The following is a 15,737-nucleotide window of genomic DNA, read 5'->3' on the forward strand; positions in this document are numbered from 1 at the left end:
GTGTGTGTGTGTGTGTAGGTGTGTGTGTGTGTGTGTATGTAGGTGTCTCTGTGTGTGTGTGTGTGTATGTAGGTACCTCTCTGTGTGTATATATGTAGCTGTCTGTGTGTGTGTGTGTGTCAGTGTGTGTGTGTGTGTGTGTATCTCTCTGTGTGTATATATGTAGCTGTCTGTGTGTGTGTGTGTGTTTTTGTGTGTGTGTGTGTGTGTTACCTACCCTGCGTCCTGTTCCCCGGTGAACTACAGGGACTCTCTCCTCCCCCGTCAGAGTGTTGATGTCCAGCTTGGTGGGATCTTTGCAGCGATGCCTCCTCTGTTTGGGACGCTCCACAAAGCTGTGCAGGAGACTCGCTCCCGACTGAAACGAGACAAAATAAAGCCATTAAAAACATCAAAGTCTCCATGTTATGTTTTTAAGAATGATTTGGAGTCACAACGCTGCCTCATCATGTCAGTGTTAACATCTGGTCCAGCAGGTTTGTGGTCTGCAGCGCCCTCTGCTGGCGTTCTTCTGAATAACTGCTGTAGTTTGTTGTTTTGTGCGGCCTTACTTATTTTCTGCATTTCCATTAACCAAACAATTTCACAAATTGAAATTATGAAAATAAATTTTCTTAATGGAAGCACATCAATTTGGAAAAATGTTTTTCAGGCGTACCAAAACAGATGTATTTTGAAAAAACTGCAATGGAAATATTGCATCTCAGGAGTCACATGATCAACATCCCGATGTTACTACTGGCAGAAACGGCAAAGATGACGACAGGAAGTGGAAGAAGGATGCTGGTTTGTTTTAGTTTTTTCAAACAGTGAACAATCATTCAAATCAGTGGATTTAAATTATTTTTAAAATGACTCAATAATTCTTCCCAAACCAAGCAGCTACTGGGCAGCGATCACCGTTTCCTTAAGTTCATCACTCGCTGCATCTCCATTAGTCATAAAATTGTTCAAACTGTAATTCCAAAAATAAATTTGCTTCATGGAAACATCCCAACTTTGAAGAAAAAAATGTTTTTGCTGGTGAGATGGATTTTTTTCTTTTTTCACATCTCAGGATGACCAACAGCCCGATGTTACTGTTGGCTGAAACGCTGAAGAAGACGACAGGAAGCAGCAGGAGCAGGAATATTTTTCAGTTTCTCAGAATGAGTCACAGGACTTTGGTTTTGAGAATACTATTAGATTCATAGCATGCTATTGGCACACAGATCTACGTCTGCCAGGCCCGGGACCGTGCTGCTGCAGCTGTGCTGAGTGTGATATAACTGTGACGAGGCGTTGAGCAGCACTGCACCCCACGCTGACTAACTGCATCTTTACACCTCAAATAAAGTCATTATTTACTTCAGGCTGAAATAAAATGTTTCTGCCAAAGCAACTGAAGTTTATTTTTCTTTTATTATGCTTTTAAATTACAAATAGCCATAAAATGTTATTAATGAAAACAACTCTTGAAGGAAAGAACTTCTTTTTTTACTTCCATGTGTTTCCAATCATTGGAAATCCACACTTTCAGAATCTGTAAATAACTGAAAACAAGTAGATTTGTTAATTTGTTTTATCGTGGCTGTTCACATTTACAAAACGGCGCCACTTTTCTCATTAGGATGAACAAAGAAAACAACAATAAGTGAGTTGAGAGACTAATATTTTCACTTCAGGTTCATATATAAAGATGTTGTTGTGGAAACAATTTCAAGTTAAGTTAGGTCTATGATTGTCAGCTAAATGGGTTAAGCTAACGCTCCATTTAGCTAATGGAGTTAACACTGAACAACAACAAAACGTCTGAGAAACGCTGCTTTAATGCTGTATGAGCTTTACTCAAAGAACCCACAGGCCCAGCCACTCCTGCTGCCAAACTCTAAACCATCTCCATCAGCTATTAGCCAAAACCTGGTGGAGCTGCGTGCGTGTCGGCTGCTCTCCTACGAGCAGCTGTTAACTTTCACCTGAACCAACAGAGATACGTACGTGAGCGAAGGCCGGCAGGTCCATGCTGTAGCCCGGATTCTGCCTCAGCCACTCGATCAGGCCTTTGCTGGCCGCTTCCCTGTCGATGGCCACGATCTCTGGCTGAGGAGGCGTCTGGGTGGGGGTGGGGGTGGAGGAAGAGGAGGGTGTGGGAGGACCAGCAGGCCGGTCGGACGGAGACGGGGACGGCGAGGAGGTGGAGGACGACACGGAGGAGTGGCTGATGGCCTCAACCCGAGCCTGTAGGGGGACACACAGATGCAGATGAGGTGACACGTTATTCTTCGTTAAACCCCAAATCTGTAGGCAACGCAAGTAATTCTTAAATACTGAGATTTTAGTCTGGTCAGTTATGAGCTGTTTTAGAGTCTCTGTCACTTTAAATCCAAATAAGCTGCATATGGCCACGCCCCCACCTCAACATTTACACTCTCACATGAAAATGGCTGCAAACAGAGTTATTCAACTGTACATGTTTAAAAAAGAAAAAGTGGTTGAAGGAAAACAAGATGGAGACAACATGAATTCTCTTTGTTTCCAACAATGGTGAAAGAAAAGCAGAAATGGAACCTCCTGCACAACCAACAAGTCAGGTCCATGTACATTCAGTTAGTTTTTCGTCTGAAACAAAAAATGAATGTTTATGTTTACTAAATGTTTACTAAACCAAAGTGAAAAGTTGGGTAAAAACCCCAAAAACAAAACAAAGAAAACAAACTGCCTCAACATACACGCAATCAACAACAAAACACTTGTCTTTTCTAGCAGCCATTGTACAACCAACCAAAAGTGCTGGAGCTCTGCCAGGGTTGCTAAGTAACAGGAAGGCTTGGCTGGGGTTGCTAGGTGATGGACTGAACTCTGCTGGGGTTGCTAGGAAACGGCTGTCTACTGATTTGTGACATTACATCCCGGAGGTTTTTTAAACGGCTCATTTTCCAGACATCAAAAAAACATTAATTTATTACCAGAATTCAACTGGGTTTCTTTTTTTAAGAAACACTTGACTTGTTTTTAGAAGCAGTAGAAACCCAAGTGGAAAAACAAAAATGTACAAAATTAAAATTCTGATTTTCCTTTAAACCCTTTTGGGTTTTCCCTGTTTCTCCTGAGGTCGCCCTCAGTTTCTCTACCTGTTCAGACCATAAGCCCCGCCCCCTCCACCCACCTGAGCCTCCGGCAGGTGCAGCCCTCGGCTCTTGGCGAACTCGGAGTACAGAGCCTCCACGTTTCTCCGTCTCCCTCTCCTCCTCCTCAGGGAGTCGTCTCCCCTCAGGCTCCCGTTGACGATCTGCCCTGTGACCGGGTGGATGAGCCCCGCCTGCAGGACGCCCGACATGTCGATCCCCACCGAACCGGGCAGCGGCGCTGTGATGGGCGGCAGCGGCGGCAGCTTGTGGCTGCCTGCAGCGCCGGCGTTTGGGTGGCCAATTCCAGCTGCTTCGTTCGTCCCCGCGCCGCTCGTGGTGCTGATCTCTCCAGAGGATTTTGTCAGATCTATCGCCGCTTCCTGCCAGCCGTTCAACATGGTGCCAGCGCGGTGGGACGGAGTGGTCACCACCGCCACCTTCTCTTCGCTGGAGCTGCTGGCGGCGGCAGCGGCGCTTGTGTGGCTCGGCGACGCAGACTTCCCGGCTAAGATCTTAGCAGCCGCGGCAGCTGCAGCGGCTTCGTAGTCGAAGGACCGCCGACCTCCGGCCCGTTTGAGCTCAGGGAGGAAGGGAGGAGCCACGAGCCTCTCCTGCAAGAGAGGCAAGGAGGTGAGGCGCCAAGCTGCGCGCCCACATGCGGCGCCCCGCGGCACGTACTGTCCGGGTGTGCAGGGTGGGTGAGACAAGAATGGGAGAGAGATGATGGCTTTGGTTAAACACACATATGGACTGAGACACAACGCACGGGCTGCTGTGGATTCAGACCTGGGTGAGAGTCAACCTGATAAGGTTTGGAAGCTGCGTTAACAATTTTAGACACATTGCATGTTACTGTTTACTTCCAGCGATCAACGCCGGAGGGCAAAAAGACGATTCTTTGACTTTTCATCCATAGCTGCGCTGCTGCAGTTGAACAATTAACGAAATGAAACCTGGACCTGTAGGTATTAATTTATTGCAGTGTCACAGCAAAGGGAAAAATATCGCAGAAAAACTGTTAAAAAAACAACTAAACAACTCAAATCTTTCATTTATCCTGCTCTCCATGTCGGCTACACTACACACAGACCTGTTGCCATAGCAACTGACTGACAACTCCACTAATGTTTCAGGATTCACCACCAAAAAACATGCAAACATTTCCCAAACAAAGAACAGAACATTCAGTAAATAACTGTTTTATGTTTTTAGGTTTGATGCTTATTTTGAGATTATTAATAAGTGATCGCTTTGGTAGATTAGCTATCGCTGCTATTAGCCAAGCTAATACAGTGGTGGTTGATTAGCTAATTTAAACACCTGCTCTACTGATGATCTGTCAGAGTTGGTGAGGCTCAGCTTTACTTTTAATTTTTGTAACTGAACCAAAACACACAGGATTCCACATCACAGCTACATGTTAAGTTCTCATAGTCAAGCTAGCATAACTGACCTACTTCCCTCTCCCTCGCTATTTTTTTTTAATTCAAACTTTCTCCTGGCCTTGTGATCTAGTTGTCATAGTGTTGACAGTTAGCAAAGCACTGCGTTCCTTTTTCTTTCATATATAACACATATATTTAAGGTTTAACCCGTTATATCAGCAGTTAAAACCAGTGCTAGTCATCTTAGGCGAGCAGCTTTTTGCCCTCCAGCAGGAAGCTGGCTGCAGGATCTAGCATGTGTGTCTTCACGCTACAAAGCGCAACGGGATCATCTACCCAAGTCTGATATCCGCATATAAAGCTTTACATGGTACAGAATAAGCAACAAAGCAACATGTTGACAGGAGGTGCCCAGTGCTGCAGGACTAACTGAAGCTAATTCAATGTTACTCTGTTCATCATAAAGGGACTTTAATGTTTTTAAAACACTGTAAAATATCTACATATTTATTAACTGATCCGTGTTTATTGCATTTACAGTGTTTTCATTTTGTCAAGTTTCAACAACAAACTTCAGGTTTTTCTGGACCAAGAATACTTGGTAAGATTTTAGGTTTTTTCAGTGTAGTCACTGGAATCAAGGCAAAAACACAAAATCTTAGTATTTTTGTCTAATTTCTAGTCCACATATTTTAGAACACTTGAAATGAGACAAAATTAACTTAAACTTTTCTGGAAGCTGTAGGAGCTTGTTTGAAGTGAACATGGTTTTGTGTTTTTGCAGTGCAACATCCTCTGGGTTTGAGCTTCTGATTATTCTGGTGCAGATATTTTTGAGCATATTATTTTGAGCATGATATGTTAACTGAAACAAAAAAATCTGTATTTTCTCTTCTTTCTTATGCACTTCTTGTTACTGTGCACTATTTTATTTTATATTTGTATCATGTTCGAATAAAATTTCATTTCATTTCAAAAAAAATTTCATTTCATTTCATTTCATTTCATTTCATTTCATATTCTTTTGGACATTGAGCACTTCTGGGGACAAAACCCGGACAGAACTATGGCATGGAAGACAGAAACATGTAGACGGTGATAGATATGTAAAAAGGAGAATATTGAATTAATTCGCTGGTTTTTGCAGAACGCCTCACCTTGGGAAGTCGAGTGAGGGGCGGCGGAACGGGGAACCCCAAACCGCCCTGCTGGACCCGCGGCTGGCCCGGCCCGGCGCCGGGGGCCGCACCGGGCAGGAACCCGGCTCGGTGGTGGTGGTGCTGCGCTAAACTGTTAGCCAGGCACGAGTTGGCCGCCACGGAGCCAGGGGAGTCGTATTGCTCGCTCGATGACGGCCATTTTCCCTTCAGGATGGCGTGGCAGATGCTGTCCAGCCGGTTGATAATAACTCTGTCCTGCAGGGGGCGATCACAAGCAGAGCTGCAGCTATAAATTCCCTAGCACTACTGTTTGTTTGTTTAGTTCAATTATGAACTTGGTGTTTTTACATCAGGCAGGTTTAGTCAAAAAGTTTAGACATTTTGGAATATTTTATTCTTGCAAATTTCCGATTTTTCAAACTCGGATACTTCCATGTTTTTACAAGAAAATTTCTGAAATTAATCTCAAACTTTCACATTTTTTAATTTTTTTAACTTTTCAAACTCTAGTTTCAAAGTTTCTTCTACATAATTTCTGAAATTAATCTAAATTTTTTTCTTGCAGATTTTCAGTTTCTGAAACGCAGACATTGTCATTTTTTCGGAGATAATTTCTGAGATTTATCTCAAAATTTCAGAGTTTTTCTGGCTTTATTTGATTTTTCAAAGTTGGAAATTTCCAATTTCTTTTTCTAGAAAATTTCTGAGATTCATCTCAAAATTTCTGAGCTTTTCAGCAGAAATGAAGTCTGTTTTCCTGTCTGCAGTGGCCCTAATCATCGTTTTACTCCTCCATAGTACGGAGCAGTAAAATAACAGACAAAAATAAATAATATCTGAAATCTTAAGTCTTGAAAGATCCTTCCTGAAAAGGTAAACGTGCAAATTTGTCTGCATAAAAACTTAGTTTATTTCCTAACTCAATGAAAATCCATATGAGAAACGATAAGGAACCTAATCGATAAGTGGAATCAATACTGGAATCGGTATCGCATCCCTACGTCTTGACAGAAGGGAAAACAAAGAAAATGGCCGCCCATCTTGCACCCCTATGAGGCTGAGGAAGGGCTGAGCGAACCTTCGGCCACTCGGAGAAGGAGAAGAGCGCTTTCTCCTGCAGCAGCTGAGCGATGGTCGGCTCCCGGCTCTCATGCAGCCCGTCGGGAATCTCACACATGGAAGCGGGAGCTGCAAACCTCGGACTGCCGGGATATCCTTCCACCGCAGGAACTGCAGAGGTGGCAGAGAAACGTCAGCTCACAGCAAGCAACGTTAAACGATTTCACTTATTATTTTTTATTTATTCAGTCATTAAATAATTTATTTGCAGTTCAAAAAACTGCAACAATTTAAACAATTTCACTGAAAAGGTAAAGGTAGAAGATAAAGGATTACATTTATGTCCTACACATCAGATTAAACTAAATTAATCATAAATCGTTACAGTATGTAATTCTGTTGTTTTTTATAAAAATTCAGACTTTTTTTCCCCAGTGGCTCTAATCTTCTTCTGTGGATTTTCTTAGCACCCTTGTCCCTGTTGGGTCGGGAGGTGCTGGTGCCTCTCCAGCTAATGTTCCGGGTGAGGGGCGGGGTCACCTGGACAGGTCGCCGGGCAACACAGAGACACACAACCATGCACACACACACTCACACCTAGGGGCAATTTGGAGATTAACCTGATAGTCATGTTTTTGGACTGTGGGAGGAAACCGGAGTACCCAGAGAAAACCCACCATGCACAGGGAGAACATGGAGACTCCATGCAGAAAGACTGGGGCTGGGAATTGAACCCAGAACCTTCTTACTGCAAGGCAACAGCTCTACCAACTGCACCACTGTGCAGCCCTCTTCTGTAGATATTCATATTCAAATTCACTTCAGTTTTACTTTATGCTGACTGTCTTCTCAAAATCCACATTTTTTTCAGTAAAAGAGAAAAGTCAGACTTTCCTCAGAATTGACTATTTCTTCTAAAAAATCCTGACTTCTCATCTCAAAATTCTCTTTTTGTTAAATTCTCTTTTATCATAATTCTAGTTTTTATCTTCTCAGATTAAAGTCAGATTTTTTTAAATGGCCCTAATCTTCCTCCGTAGATATTCATGTTTTATTGATCAGAAGAAAAGGTGGAATCAAAGGCGTTCGTACCCGGGGAGCTCGGCCTCTCCTCCTTCACCTGGCCCTTCAGCGGACTCTCCGCCGCCGCCTCGCCCTGCTCCAGCTTCGGCGTCAGGACCGTGCTGTCCGCCTCCAGCGTCTCACGCTTCATCTCCACCTTCACCTCAGGCGAGGCTGTGAACCCCAGAACCTCCGGCTTCACCTCAGCTTTGATCTCAGAGCCGTTCGGGAACGGCGCGAACTCCAGAGCGTCGGGTTTGCTTTCGGGCTTGATGGCGGACGTCTCCGGAAATCCGGCAAACCTCAGAGCTTCCGGTTTGATCTCCGCCTTGAACCTCACGCCGTCCGGGTAGACGGCGAACCGCAGGTCGGCCGGCTTCACTTCCGGTTTGATTTTGCCGCAGTCGGAGAAAGCGACGAACTGCAGGACTTCAGGTTTGACGTCGAAGCTCTCGGACTTCATGGAGAGGCTGAGGTCTTCGGGTTTGGCGTCGAGCAACGGCGCTCGCAAAGGAAACTCCAGCTGCTCGGCTTTGGTGTCCTCGGACTTCACGGGGAAGGAGAGGAAACGGGAATGCTTGATGTCGGAGCTGTCTGGGCAGACGTCCTCCGCTGCCTCGGTTTTCGGAACCACGAACCGCAGTGGCTTCCTCTCTTCATCGATGGAGAATTTAAGATCCGATGACTTCGCGTCGACATCGTTTAAAGTCAAATTAGCCTTGATTTCATTTTGATCCAGGAGATTTTCCCGATCCAGAGAGAAAGACGAAGTTTCGCTCCGGTTCAGGTCGGGATCCACTGAGACGGTGCGCTCTCCGGGTTCTGCTAGCTCTGACTCAGCCAGCGCCATCAGACCGGGTTTATCCTCCATCTGTTCCTCCGCAGCGTCGCCCAGAGAGACGCAGTCCAGCCGACCCTCGGAGATCTCGTTAACCTGATCCGCGCCAAAACCGCCACCAGAACTTTGAGAGCTCTCCTTCATTTCCAAAAACTCTCCGGTTTCATTGCGGATAAAAGCCTCAGCGTCAAGAGAACTGTCCATCGAGCGTTCCTCTTCGGTCTGATACAGGATCAGGCCGTCCACGTCTTCTGGCGGCGCCTTGATGGACGCCGGACACGCCAAGCTGCCGTCCTGCTCCAGCTTCCCCAGGTACGGCTGCACCTCCCGGGACAAATCCTCGCCATCGTCCTGGAGGTCTGGAGAAAGCCGCTGCAGGATCTCCTCCGTCTTATCCAGCTCCCGTTCTCCGTCCTCCATCTGGGGCCCGTCCAGGACGCCGACGCCACGGTCCACACCTTTCAGCAGAAACAACGAGAAGGCCAATAAATCAATTAGTCGCATCATAAATGAAAACAAACTCGGTCATTTCCATTTGTATAATTTGTTTCTCTCTTTTCTCTCCTTTTCTACCAAAATCTGGATGCTAAAAGTTTTCAGTTTGGTCTTTTATTCTGAACTAGCCCTTTTGTTGAAGGACAGTTGTGTTTACAGAGAAATCCTAACATTTTATTTGTTGTTTCTCTTGTTTTGTTTATTTATTTCGAATATTAAGAATGTCTTCCTGTTCCAGTGTTAAATGTTCATTAGAATTTAATGTGTTCTTGCATTTTTATGCCATTACCATCATATTACTCAAAAATAGTCTCAAAACAACAACATAATAACTTCCAGGAAAATATACATTTGTTATGTTGTCAGGTCCCAATAACTGATAAACTGGTTTTCCAAAGTCGGACGCTACTGTCCAAACTTTCATTCATACTTTCATCCATTCCTGAAATCTGGAATTAAAAAGAGATTTCCTTCAGGTCTAAACTCTCTTAATTAAATTTACGTACCTTCCTTCTCTGCTTCCTCTTCATCTTTGTCTTCGAATTCAAACCCAGCGCCTCCTTCCTGGTCGTCTCCGTCCTCCGCTGGGTGGATCAAGCTCTCGGAGACGTTGGAGTGGCCGAGTCCATCCTGCGGCTCGTGGGCGGTGATGTCGGGTAAAGAGAGGGGCGGCGGCGGGACGTAGGGCAGCGGCGGACTGGCCGACAGGTCTGTTTGATCCGGACTGGCCTCTTCGTTCACCCCGATGTCCTGAGGGATTGAACACAGAGGAGTCTGGATTACTGCAGGTTTATTCTGATCATCTCCATCTTTTCTGAGCAGTAATTTCAGCACCCAGGTGTGCCAGGCAACCTAACCACAGCGACGGGTCCGTTAAACATGGAGAGGACCACTGATGGACATGGCTGGAAAGGACAGCGTCAATAACACGTTGCATGTTATTGTTTACATCCAGACATTTAGCGCATGCGCACAACGCCGGCAGGCAGAAAGACGACTCTTTTACATGCCGCGCTGATAGCGGCGCTAGAACCGTTCACTAAATGAAACCTGGACATGTAGGTATTATTAATTTAGTGCAGTGCGCCATGAAAAGGGAAAAAATTGTTAAAGAACAACTCAAAACCGCTTGTTCTCTGTGTCAGCTAAGCAGACCCGTTGCCATAGCAACACGCAGACTTGTTGCCATAGTAACTGACAACGACGGCACCTCATGTCTCCGGATTCAACACCAAAAAACAATCGAACCGTTACCATTTTATGTTTTCAGGACTGATGTTTATTTTGCGATTATTAATAAGTGATCAATACGGTAGATTAGCTACGGCTGCTAGCAGCTAAGCTAACACTGCGGCGGTAGATTAGCTAATTTAAACACATCAAATTAAACATCACATCTGCATGTTAAGGCTCTCACAGTCCCACCTTAAAGAGCATGTAGCTCGATGACAGCGGCTCCACTGAATCGCCCGTCGAAGGGTGAGACGGAGACGACGAAGGCGGGAGGCCGAGACACTCCTCCAGAGTCCCTCCTTCCTCTCCTCCCCTGTCTCCGCCCTGAGCCTCCTCATCCTCCTCCTCCAGGAAGCCTGTCTCCAGGGCGGCGGGGCCGAGGATGGGGTCAGACTCGTTGAACATGTGCTCAGCTGGACTGGTGTGATCCGCGCTGTCCCAGGGAGCCTGCAGGAAACCCGACAGATTCAGAAACACCAAGAACAGAGATTTAAGAAATGCAGCGAAAGGAGCTAACGATACACTAAGAAGATAAGATACCTTAAGAACCAGTTAACACCTCAAAATTACATGTTTTCTTAAGGAAATCCTCCTTTTTTGCCAAAATTGCTGAAAAGTTTGAACTTATAGTCAGAAAACTGGGAATCCAAAAACAAAACCAGCTTCAAGCGGCGACTTTTTCTGCTGATCTAAGTTTTATATCTAATGCTGTTCAACCTGAAACAGAAGCATTCTGGGAAAAAATATACATGTTATGTTTTAAATTTGATTTAATCCTTCAAAAACAACAGATGAACTGTGACATAAACCGGCCTGGATTGGCTCATCAGGAGGATCGGGACACTTCCTGCTGAGCCGTTTCCCTCTCTCTTTATTATTATTATTATTATTTCTCTAAAGTAAGGCCGGTATAAAGTACTTTGAACTGCCGTGTGCTATAAATAACCTTGACTGATGTAACATTTTAAGGTTTTGATTTCATGTTCTCTGCCTGGTCTGCGGCGCTGCGAACCTGTAGCTGGTCCAGCTCCACCGACGGCGCCAGCAGACCCGTTTCCTCCGACGACCCCTGCTCTCCAACCAGGACGTCGCTCCTCAGGTTCGCGTCCAGGTCGGCTCCGCCCACTCCGTACGAGTTGAGCATGCTCTGACCCCCGGTGGCGGAGTTGAAGGGGAACCCGTTGAGCGCGTCCTTGGAGACCTTCCCGCCGTGCAAGGCGTCGGAGTCGTGATGCAGTGCCCCCAGCTCCAGCGTCTCATCCAACGGAGCGCAGTCCAGGAAGTCCACCCGCGACCCCGGTACCATGCCCAGGCTGGGCGAGCCGGAGTCCCCGGCGTCCAGCGGCGGAGGGTGGAGGTGGGGGTGAGAGGAGGAGGATGAGGAAGAGGAGGGCGAAGGCGTGGGTGGCGGCTGCTGGTGGTGGTTGGAGGCCTGGTGCGGATACTCCGGAGGCTGAGGGGAGTGATGGCCGAGCCCCGACTCGTACAGGCAGCAGTGAGGAAGCTGGGACGCAGACGCCGCCATGCCAGGGTGGTGAGGGTGATGATGGCTCTGGGGGTGAAGATGAGCCGGGTGCCGCCTGACGTAGTTCCTGTGAGCCTCCAGGAAGCTGAGCTGCGGGTCGTTGAGGATGTAGAAGTCGGTGCGGCTCAGGCCGTGGCGGGCGGCGCCGACCAGCAGGTCCCGGTCGTGTTTCCCGCTCTCCCACCAGACGGGGAGGTAGAGGGACGGCCGGCACAGCTGGAGGCGGGCCGACAGGAGCGGGTGGCGCAGAACCTGCAGGTCAACACCGAGCTTTACAGAACCGCTTCAGCTACGGAGGCCCAGAAGGGACAAATATCTCTAGACATAAACAGAAAACCGCTTCAACTACGGAGGCTTAGAAGTGACAAATATCCCTAGACATAAACAGACATCTGCTTCCACTACGGAACAATTTCTGCAGAAACCTGACCTGCTCTCGGATCTTCCTCAGCAGCTCGATGCGATACAGCGTCCTGGCGGCGCGCTCTTCGGTCAGCGGCTCCACGAGAACGCCCGGATCTGCCAACCCTGAGGAAACAAAGTGGAGATTACCAATATTAAACGTCCTGTTTAGCAAAAATTCAGCAGTTATTCCTGAGAATAAGAGCATAAGTACACAGAAAAATTAAGATTTATTGGAAATCTGGATTTTAAAGTGTAACTAAGCCCCAGAGAAATTCTGCCAACACCAAAGTTGGCAGAGCAAAAAGATTGCATTTTCCGGCGGCCATTTTGAGCCTCGGTACCTTCTTCCTTCTTCGGCGCAAGCTTGCAGGCCGTCCTGCACATGTTGACGAACGAGTTGAAGTATCGCTCCAGGCTCTCGTCCGTCTTCCTCTCCAGCCGGGCCAGCGCTCTGAACTGGGACCAGTCGAACGCCTTCCTCTCCGGATCGTAGACGACACCGAAGGACGAAACGGTGCGGTAAAAGTCCGCCTGCTCCCGGCGGGTCCACCTGGAACGGAACCAGAGGGATGAATCCCTGATGGCACGGAAAACCCGACAATACGTCGATCTGCAGCGGCGTCACCTCCTCTGCCACTCCAGGAACAACGGGTCCGTCTCCGTGGAAACCACCGAGCACCTCCTCAGCTCCTCGCCCAGCTGCCAGGCCAGCGGCCCGCCACCGTGGTGGCCGTGACCCGACCCCGCGCCCCCCATCGCCATGCCGACCAGGCCGTCGTGCAGCAGGAAGTCGTGCCGCAGCATAGGCTCCCTGCGCAGCGTGAAGCGCTGGTAGGCCGTGATCAGGCGGCGGAACCGGGCCGTCAGGGCCGGGCCGGTGGGCCACAGCGGCCGGGCCTGGACGACGTGAAGAGATGCCACGCCCGACCCGGTGCCCGTCGTCGTCGTGGTAACCAGGGGTCCATCTTGGTTGCATGGGTCGGCTGGCGTCTGAGAATCTGTGGAGGGGAAATCGGTTGAAGAAGAATTCAGATTTTCCCCTGAACTTTAGTAGAGCTTCAAAATGCAAAAGTAGAAAATATTACCAAGTTTTTCTGGTCTAGTTTCTAGAGCAAGCATTTTAGTTCACTCAAAATAAGACAAAACTAAATTACAAGTAACTTTTCAACAAAATAAAGGCATTTATTTTAAGGTAAATATTTTAAGGGTAATTTCATTTATTTCTGGATGGTAGGTCAACCAGAAAACACTTGTCTTTTCCAGCAGCCGTTGTACAGCACAAACAGCAATAAAACCAGCTGACTAAATGTGGTGGAACTCAGTTAGGTTGCTAGGTAACAGGCGGAACTCTGTTGGCGTTGCTAGGTAGCGGCTGCCTGCTGATTTGCGACGTTACGTTCCAGAGGTTTTTGAAACAGCTCATTCTCCAGACACCAAAGGGCATGAACTTATTGTGGATTCTTTTTTGTGAGTGTTTTTCTTAAACGCTTGAGCTGTTTTTAGAAACAGTCAGGACTCAACTGGAAGGATAAAAACCAGCAAATTCTGCATTTGACTCCAGTGACAATTTTAATGTTTTGTTCCACGTCCTTTTTAATACTGGACAGAAAATTATGCTGAATCCACATTTTTGCAAAGATTGAGGCTTTTAAATGCTGTGGTCTTAAACTTTTGAACATCTGACGAACAGCAGATTTCAGTTTAATGGTTGTTAAATAAAATGGTCTCACTGCCATTTCTTCTTTTCGGCACTTTACGTAAGATTCTTCTTAAGCTCCAACAGGTCAAAATGTGAATTGTTGTCATTTTTTAACTGGTCTTAAAGTTTCAGTCAGGAGGGAGATAGACCTGCCTCATTAAAATGTTGCGGAATAATAAATTGTCCCAGAAATTATTGCGATAAGCGATTATGGGGTTATTTTAAGACCATTTTCAAGGAATATAACAGTAATGGCCTAATAATTCAAGAACACATTCTCAAAGATCAATAACCTTTAAATTTTAATGAACATTTTAACACTGGAACTGGAAGACATTTAAATAAATAAACAAAACAAATAAAATTAATTATGAAGTTTCTCTAAACAAAACTGTCCCTCAGAAAAAGGATCTAGTTGAGACCAAACACCAGACTGAACACGTTTATCATCCGGACTTTGGCAGAAAAAGAGAAACTATAAATCATGCAAATAGAAATTATTGAGTTTGCTTTAATATGATGCGGTTAATTGATTTATTGCTGTTTGCGACAGGCCTAAGTGAAAATATCCTCAGGTTTTTCACCTGGAACGTCTTTCTGCTGCTGCTGGTCCGCCGCCTCAGCCTGAGCCGTGCTGTCGGGTTTCTCTGATGTGTCGACGCTGGAACAGGTTTCCTCCCCCTCAGAAAAAAAATAAAAATGTTTTCTGATAGTTTTTAGCTGCTTTTCCTCATCAGTTACAGCCCAGGATTCATCTCCGGAGAAAAAAAGCAGCTTTAAATCAGCTCTTTAGGTTGCAGAGATGCTGTTTGGACACATTTCAGACTGGATTCCAGTGCAGTTTCTGGTGTTTTCCTGTTTTTTAACAGGTTGGGTGTTTTTTCTTAAAGCTGTAGCTTTAAGAAGACACACACAACCTCTCTCAGCATCCATAAACAAGCAATAAAAATCTGTAAATTAGATTTTCCTAAACAGAACAATCCATTTTAATGAGTTCCATCTGTAAATCTGTTACTTTTACAGCAACCACAAGGCAGATTTCTACCAAAGTGTGCAACAAAAAGAGCAAAAACCCTGAGCTCTACCTGTCTGTTGTCGTCTTGATCCTCCTCTCCATTCGCTTTGCTTTCCGGCTTCTCCTTCGCCTCCTCCGTTTTACAGCTGCTGACAGGAAAAAAGACATTGAAGGGGGAAATAAGTTAACAAACGATGACAGCGCTAAAGAGCAACACAGATCTATCATCAGAGCGGCTGTTCAGAGGGAGTTCACCATCAAAACGCTGCTGTGATCTCAGGAGAGAGAGGAAAACGCTGCAAGTCAGAAACGATGCAACAAATGTCTTCAGCAAGAAACTAAACCTGGAACTGAGACAAACTACGGAGGAAAAGATTCAAATCAGAGTCATTAAGAACCAGGAGTTTATTTCAGACGGAAAAAATCTGACCTCAAGTTGAAGGATTTGAGCTCCACGTTTCAATCAAGTAAAGAAAAAAAGTATCTGGTAAAAAGGCGACCAAAGTACTGAGTAACCGATCACAACAATAATTAATAATTAAAAATTACATCATCAGATGAACCAAATATAAAGTTAAATGGAAATGTTGGTATTTTAAGCACCAAAATGACAATAATTCATATAAATAACACATGATAAAGTCAGGCAAAAGAAATGTTTTTTTCCAAATCAGTTTCTTTTCTCATAAATCTTTAAAACAAGGAACTGAATGTTTTTTTGTTCAGTTTTATTCAGTTACTCGCTCTGGAAAAG

At 45.8% G+C, this 15,737-nt stretch overlaps 1 protein-coding gene across 6 annotated transcripts in view; it reads right to left on the reverse strand.

The window, feature by feature from the left end:
- Positions 1-15,737, reverse strand: part of chd6 (chromodomain helicase DNA binding protein 6) — an 80,934-nt gene that overhangs the window by 22,875 nt on the left and 42,322 nt on the right. For 4 of the 6 annotated variants that reach the window (XM_016675119.1, XM_016675120.1, XM_016675118.1 and 1 more), the window contains exons 30-43: positions 15,054-15,132; positions 14,553-14,649; positions 12,895-13,267; positions 12,611-12,819; positions 12,295-12,392; positions 11,352-12,116; positions 10,532-10,786; positions 9,613-9,856; positions 7,804-9,069; positions 6,731-6,882; positions 5,650-5,907; positions 3,146-3,784; positions 1,978-2,217; positions 218-358 (exon numbers count right to left, since the gene is read on the reverse strand). In XM_016675119.1, coding sequence (XP_016530605.1) covers positions 218-358; positions 1,978-2,217; positions 3,146-3,784; positions 5,650-5,907; positions 6,731-6,882; positions 7,804-9,069; positions 9,613-9,856; positions 10,532-10,786; positions 11,352-12,116; positions 12,295-12,392; positions 12,611-12,819; positions 12,895-13,267; positions 14,553-14,649; positions 15,054-15,132 — 4,816 coding nt within the window. The remainder of the gene's footprint in view (positions 1-217; positions 359-1,977; positions 2,218-3,145; positions 3,785-5,649; positions 5,908-6,730; positions 6,883-7,803; positions 9,070-9,612; positions 9,857-10,531; positions 10,787-11,351; positions 12,117-12,294; positions 12,393-12,610; positions 12,820-12,894; positions 13,268-14,552; positions 14,650-15,053; positions 15,133-15,737) is intronic. The other 2 variants (XM_016675121.1, XM_016675122.1) reach the window with 2 other exon arrangements.

Source organism: Poecilia formosa, unplaced genomic scaffold (genome assembly GCF_000485575.1).
Source record: "Poecilia formosa unplaced genomic scaffold, Poecilia_formosa-5.1.2 Scaffold106, whole genome shotgun sequence".
NCBI classification, from domain to species: Eukaryota; Metazoa; Chordata; class Actinopteri; order Cyprinodontiformes; family Poeciliidae; genus Poecilia; species Poecilia formosa.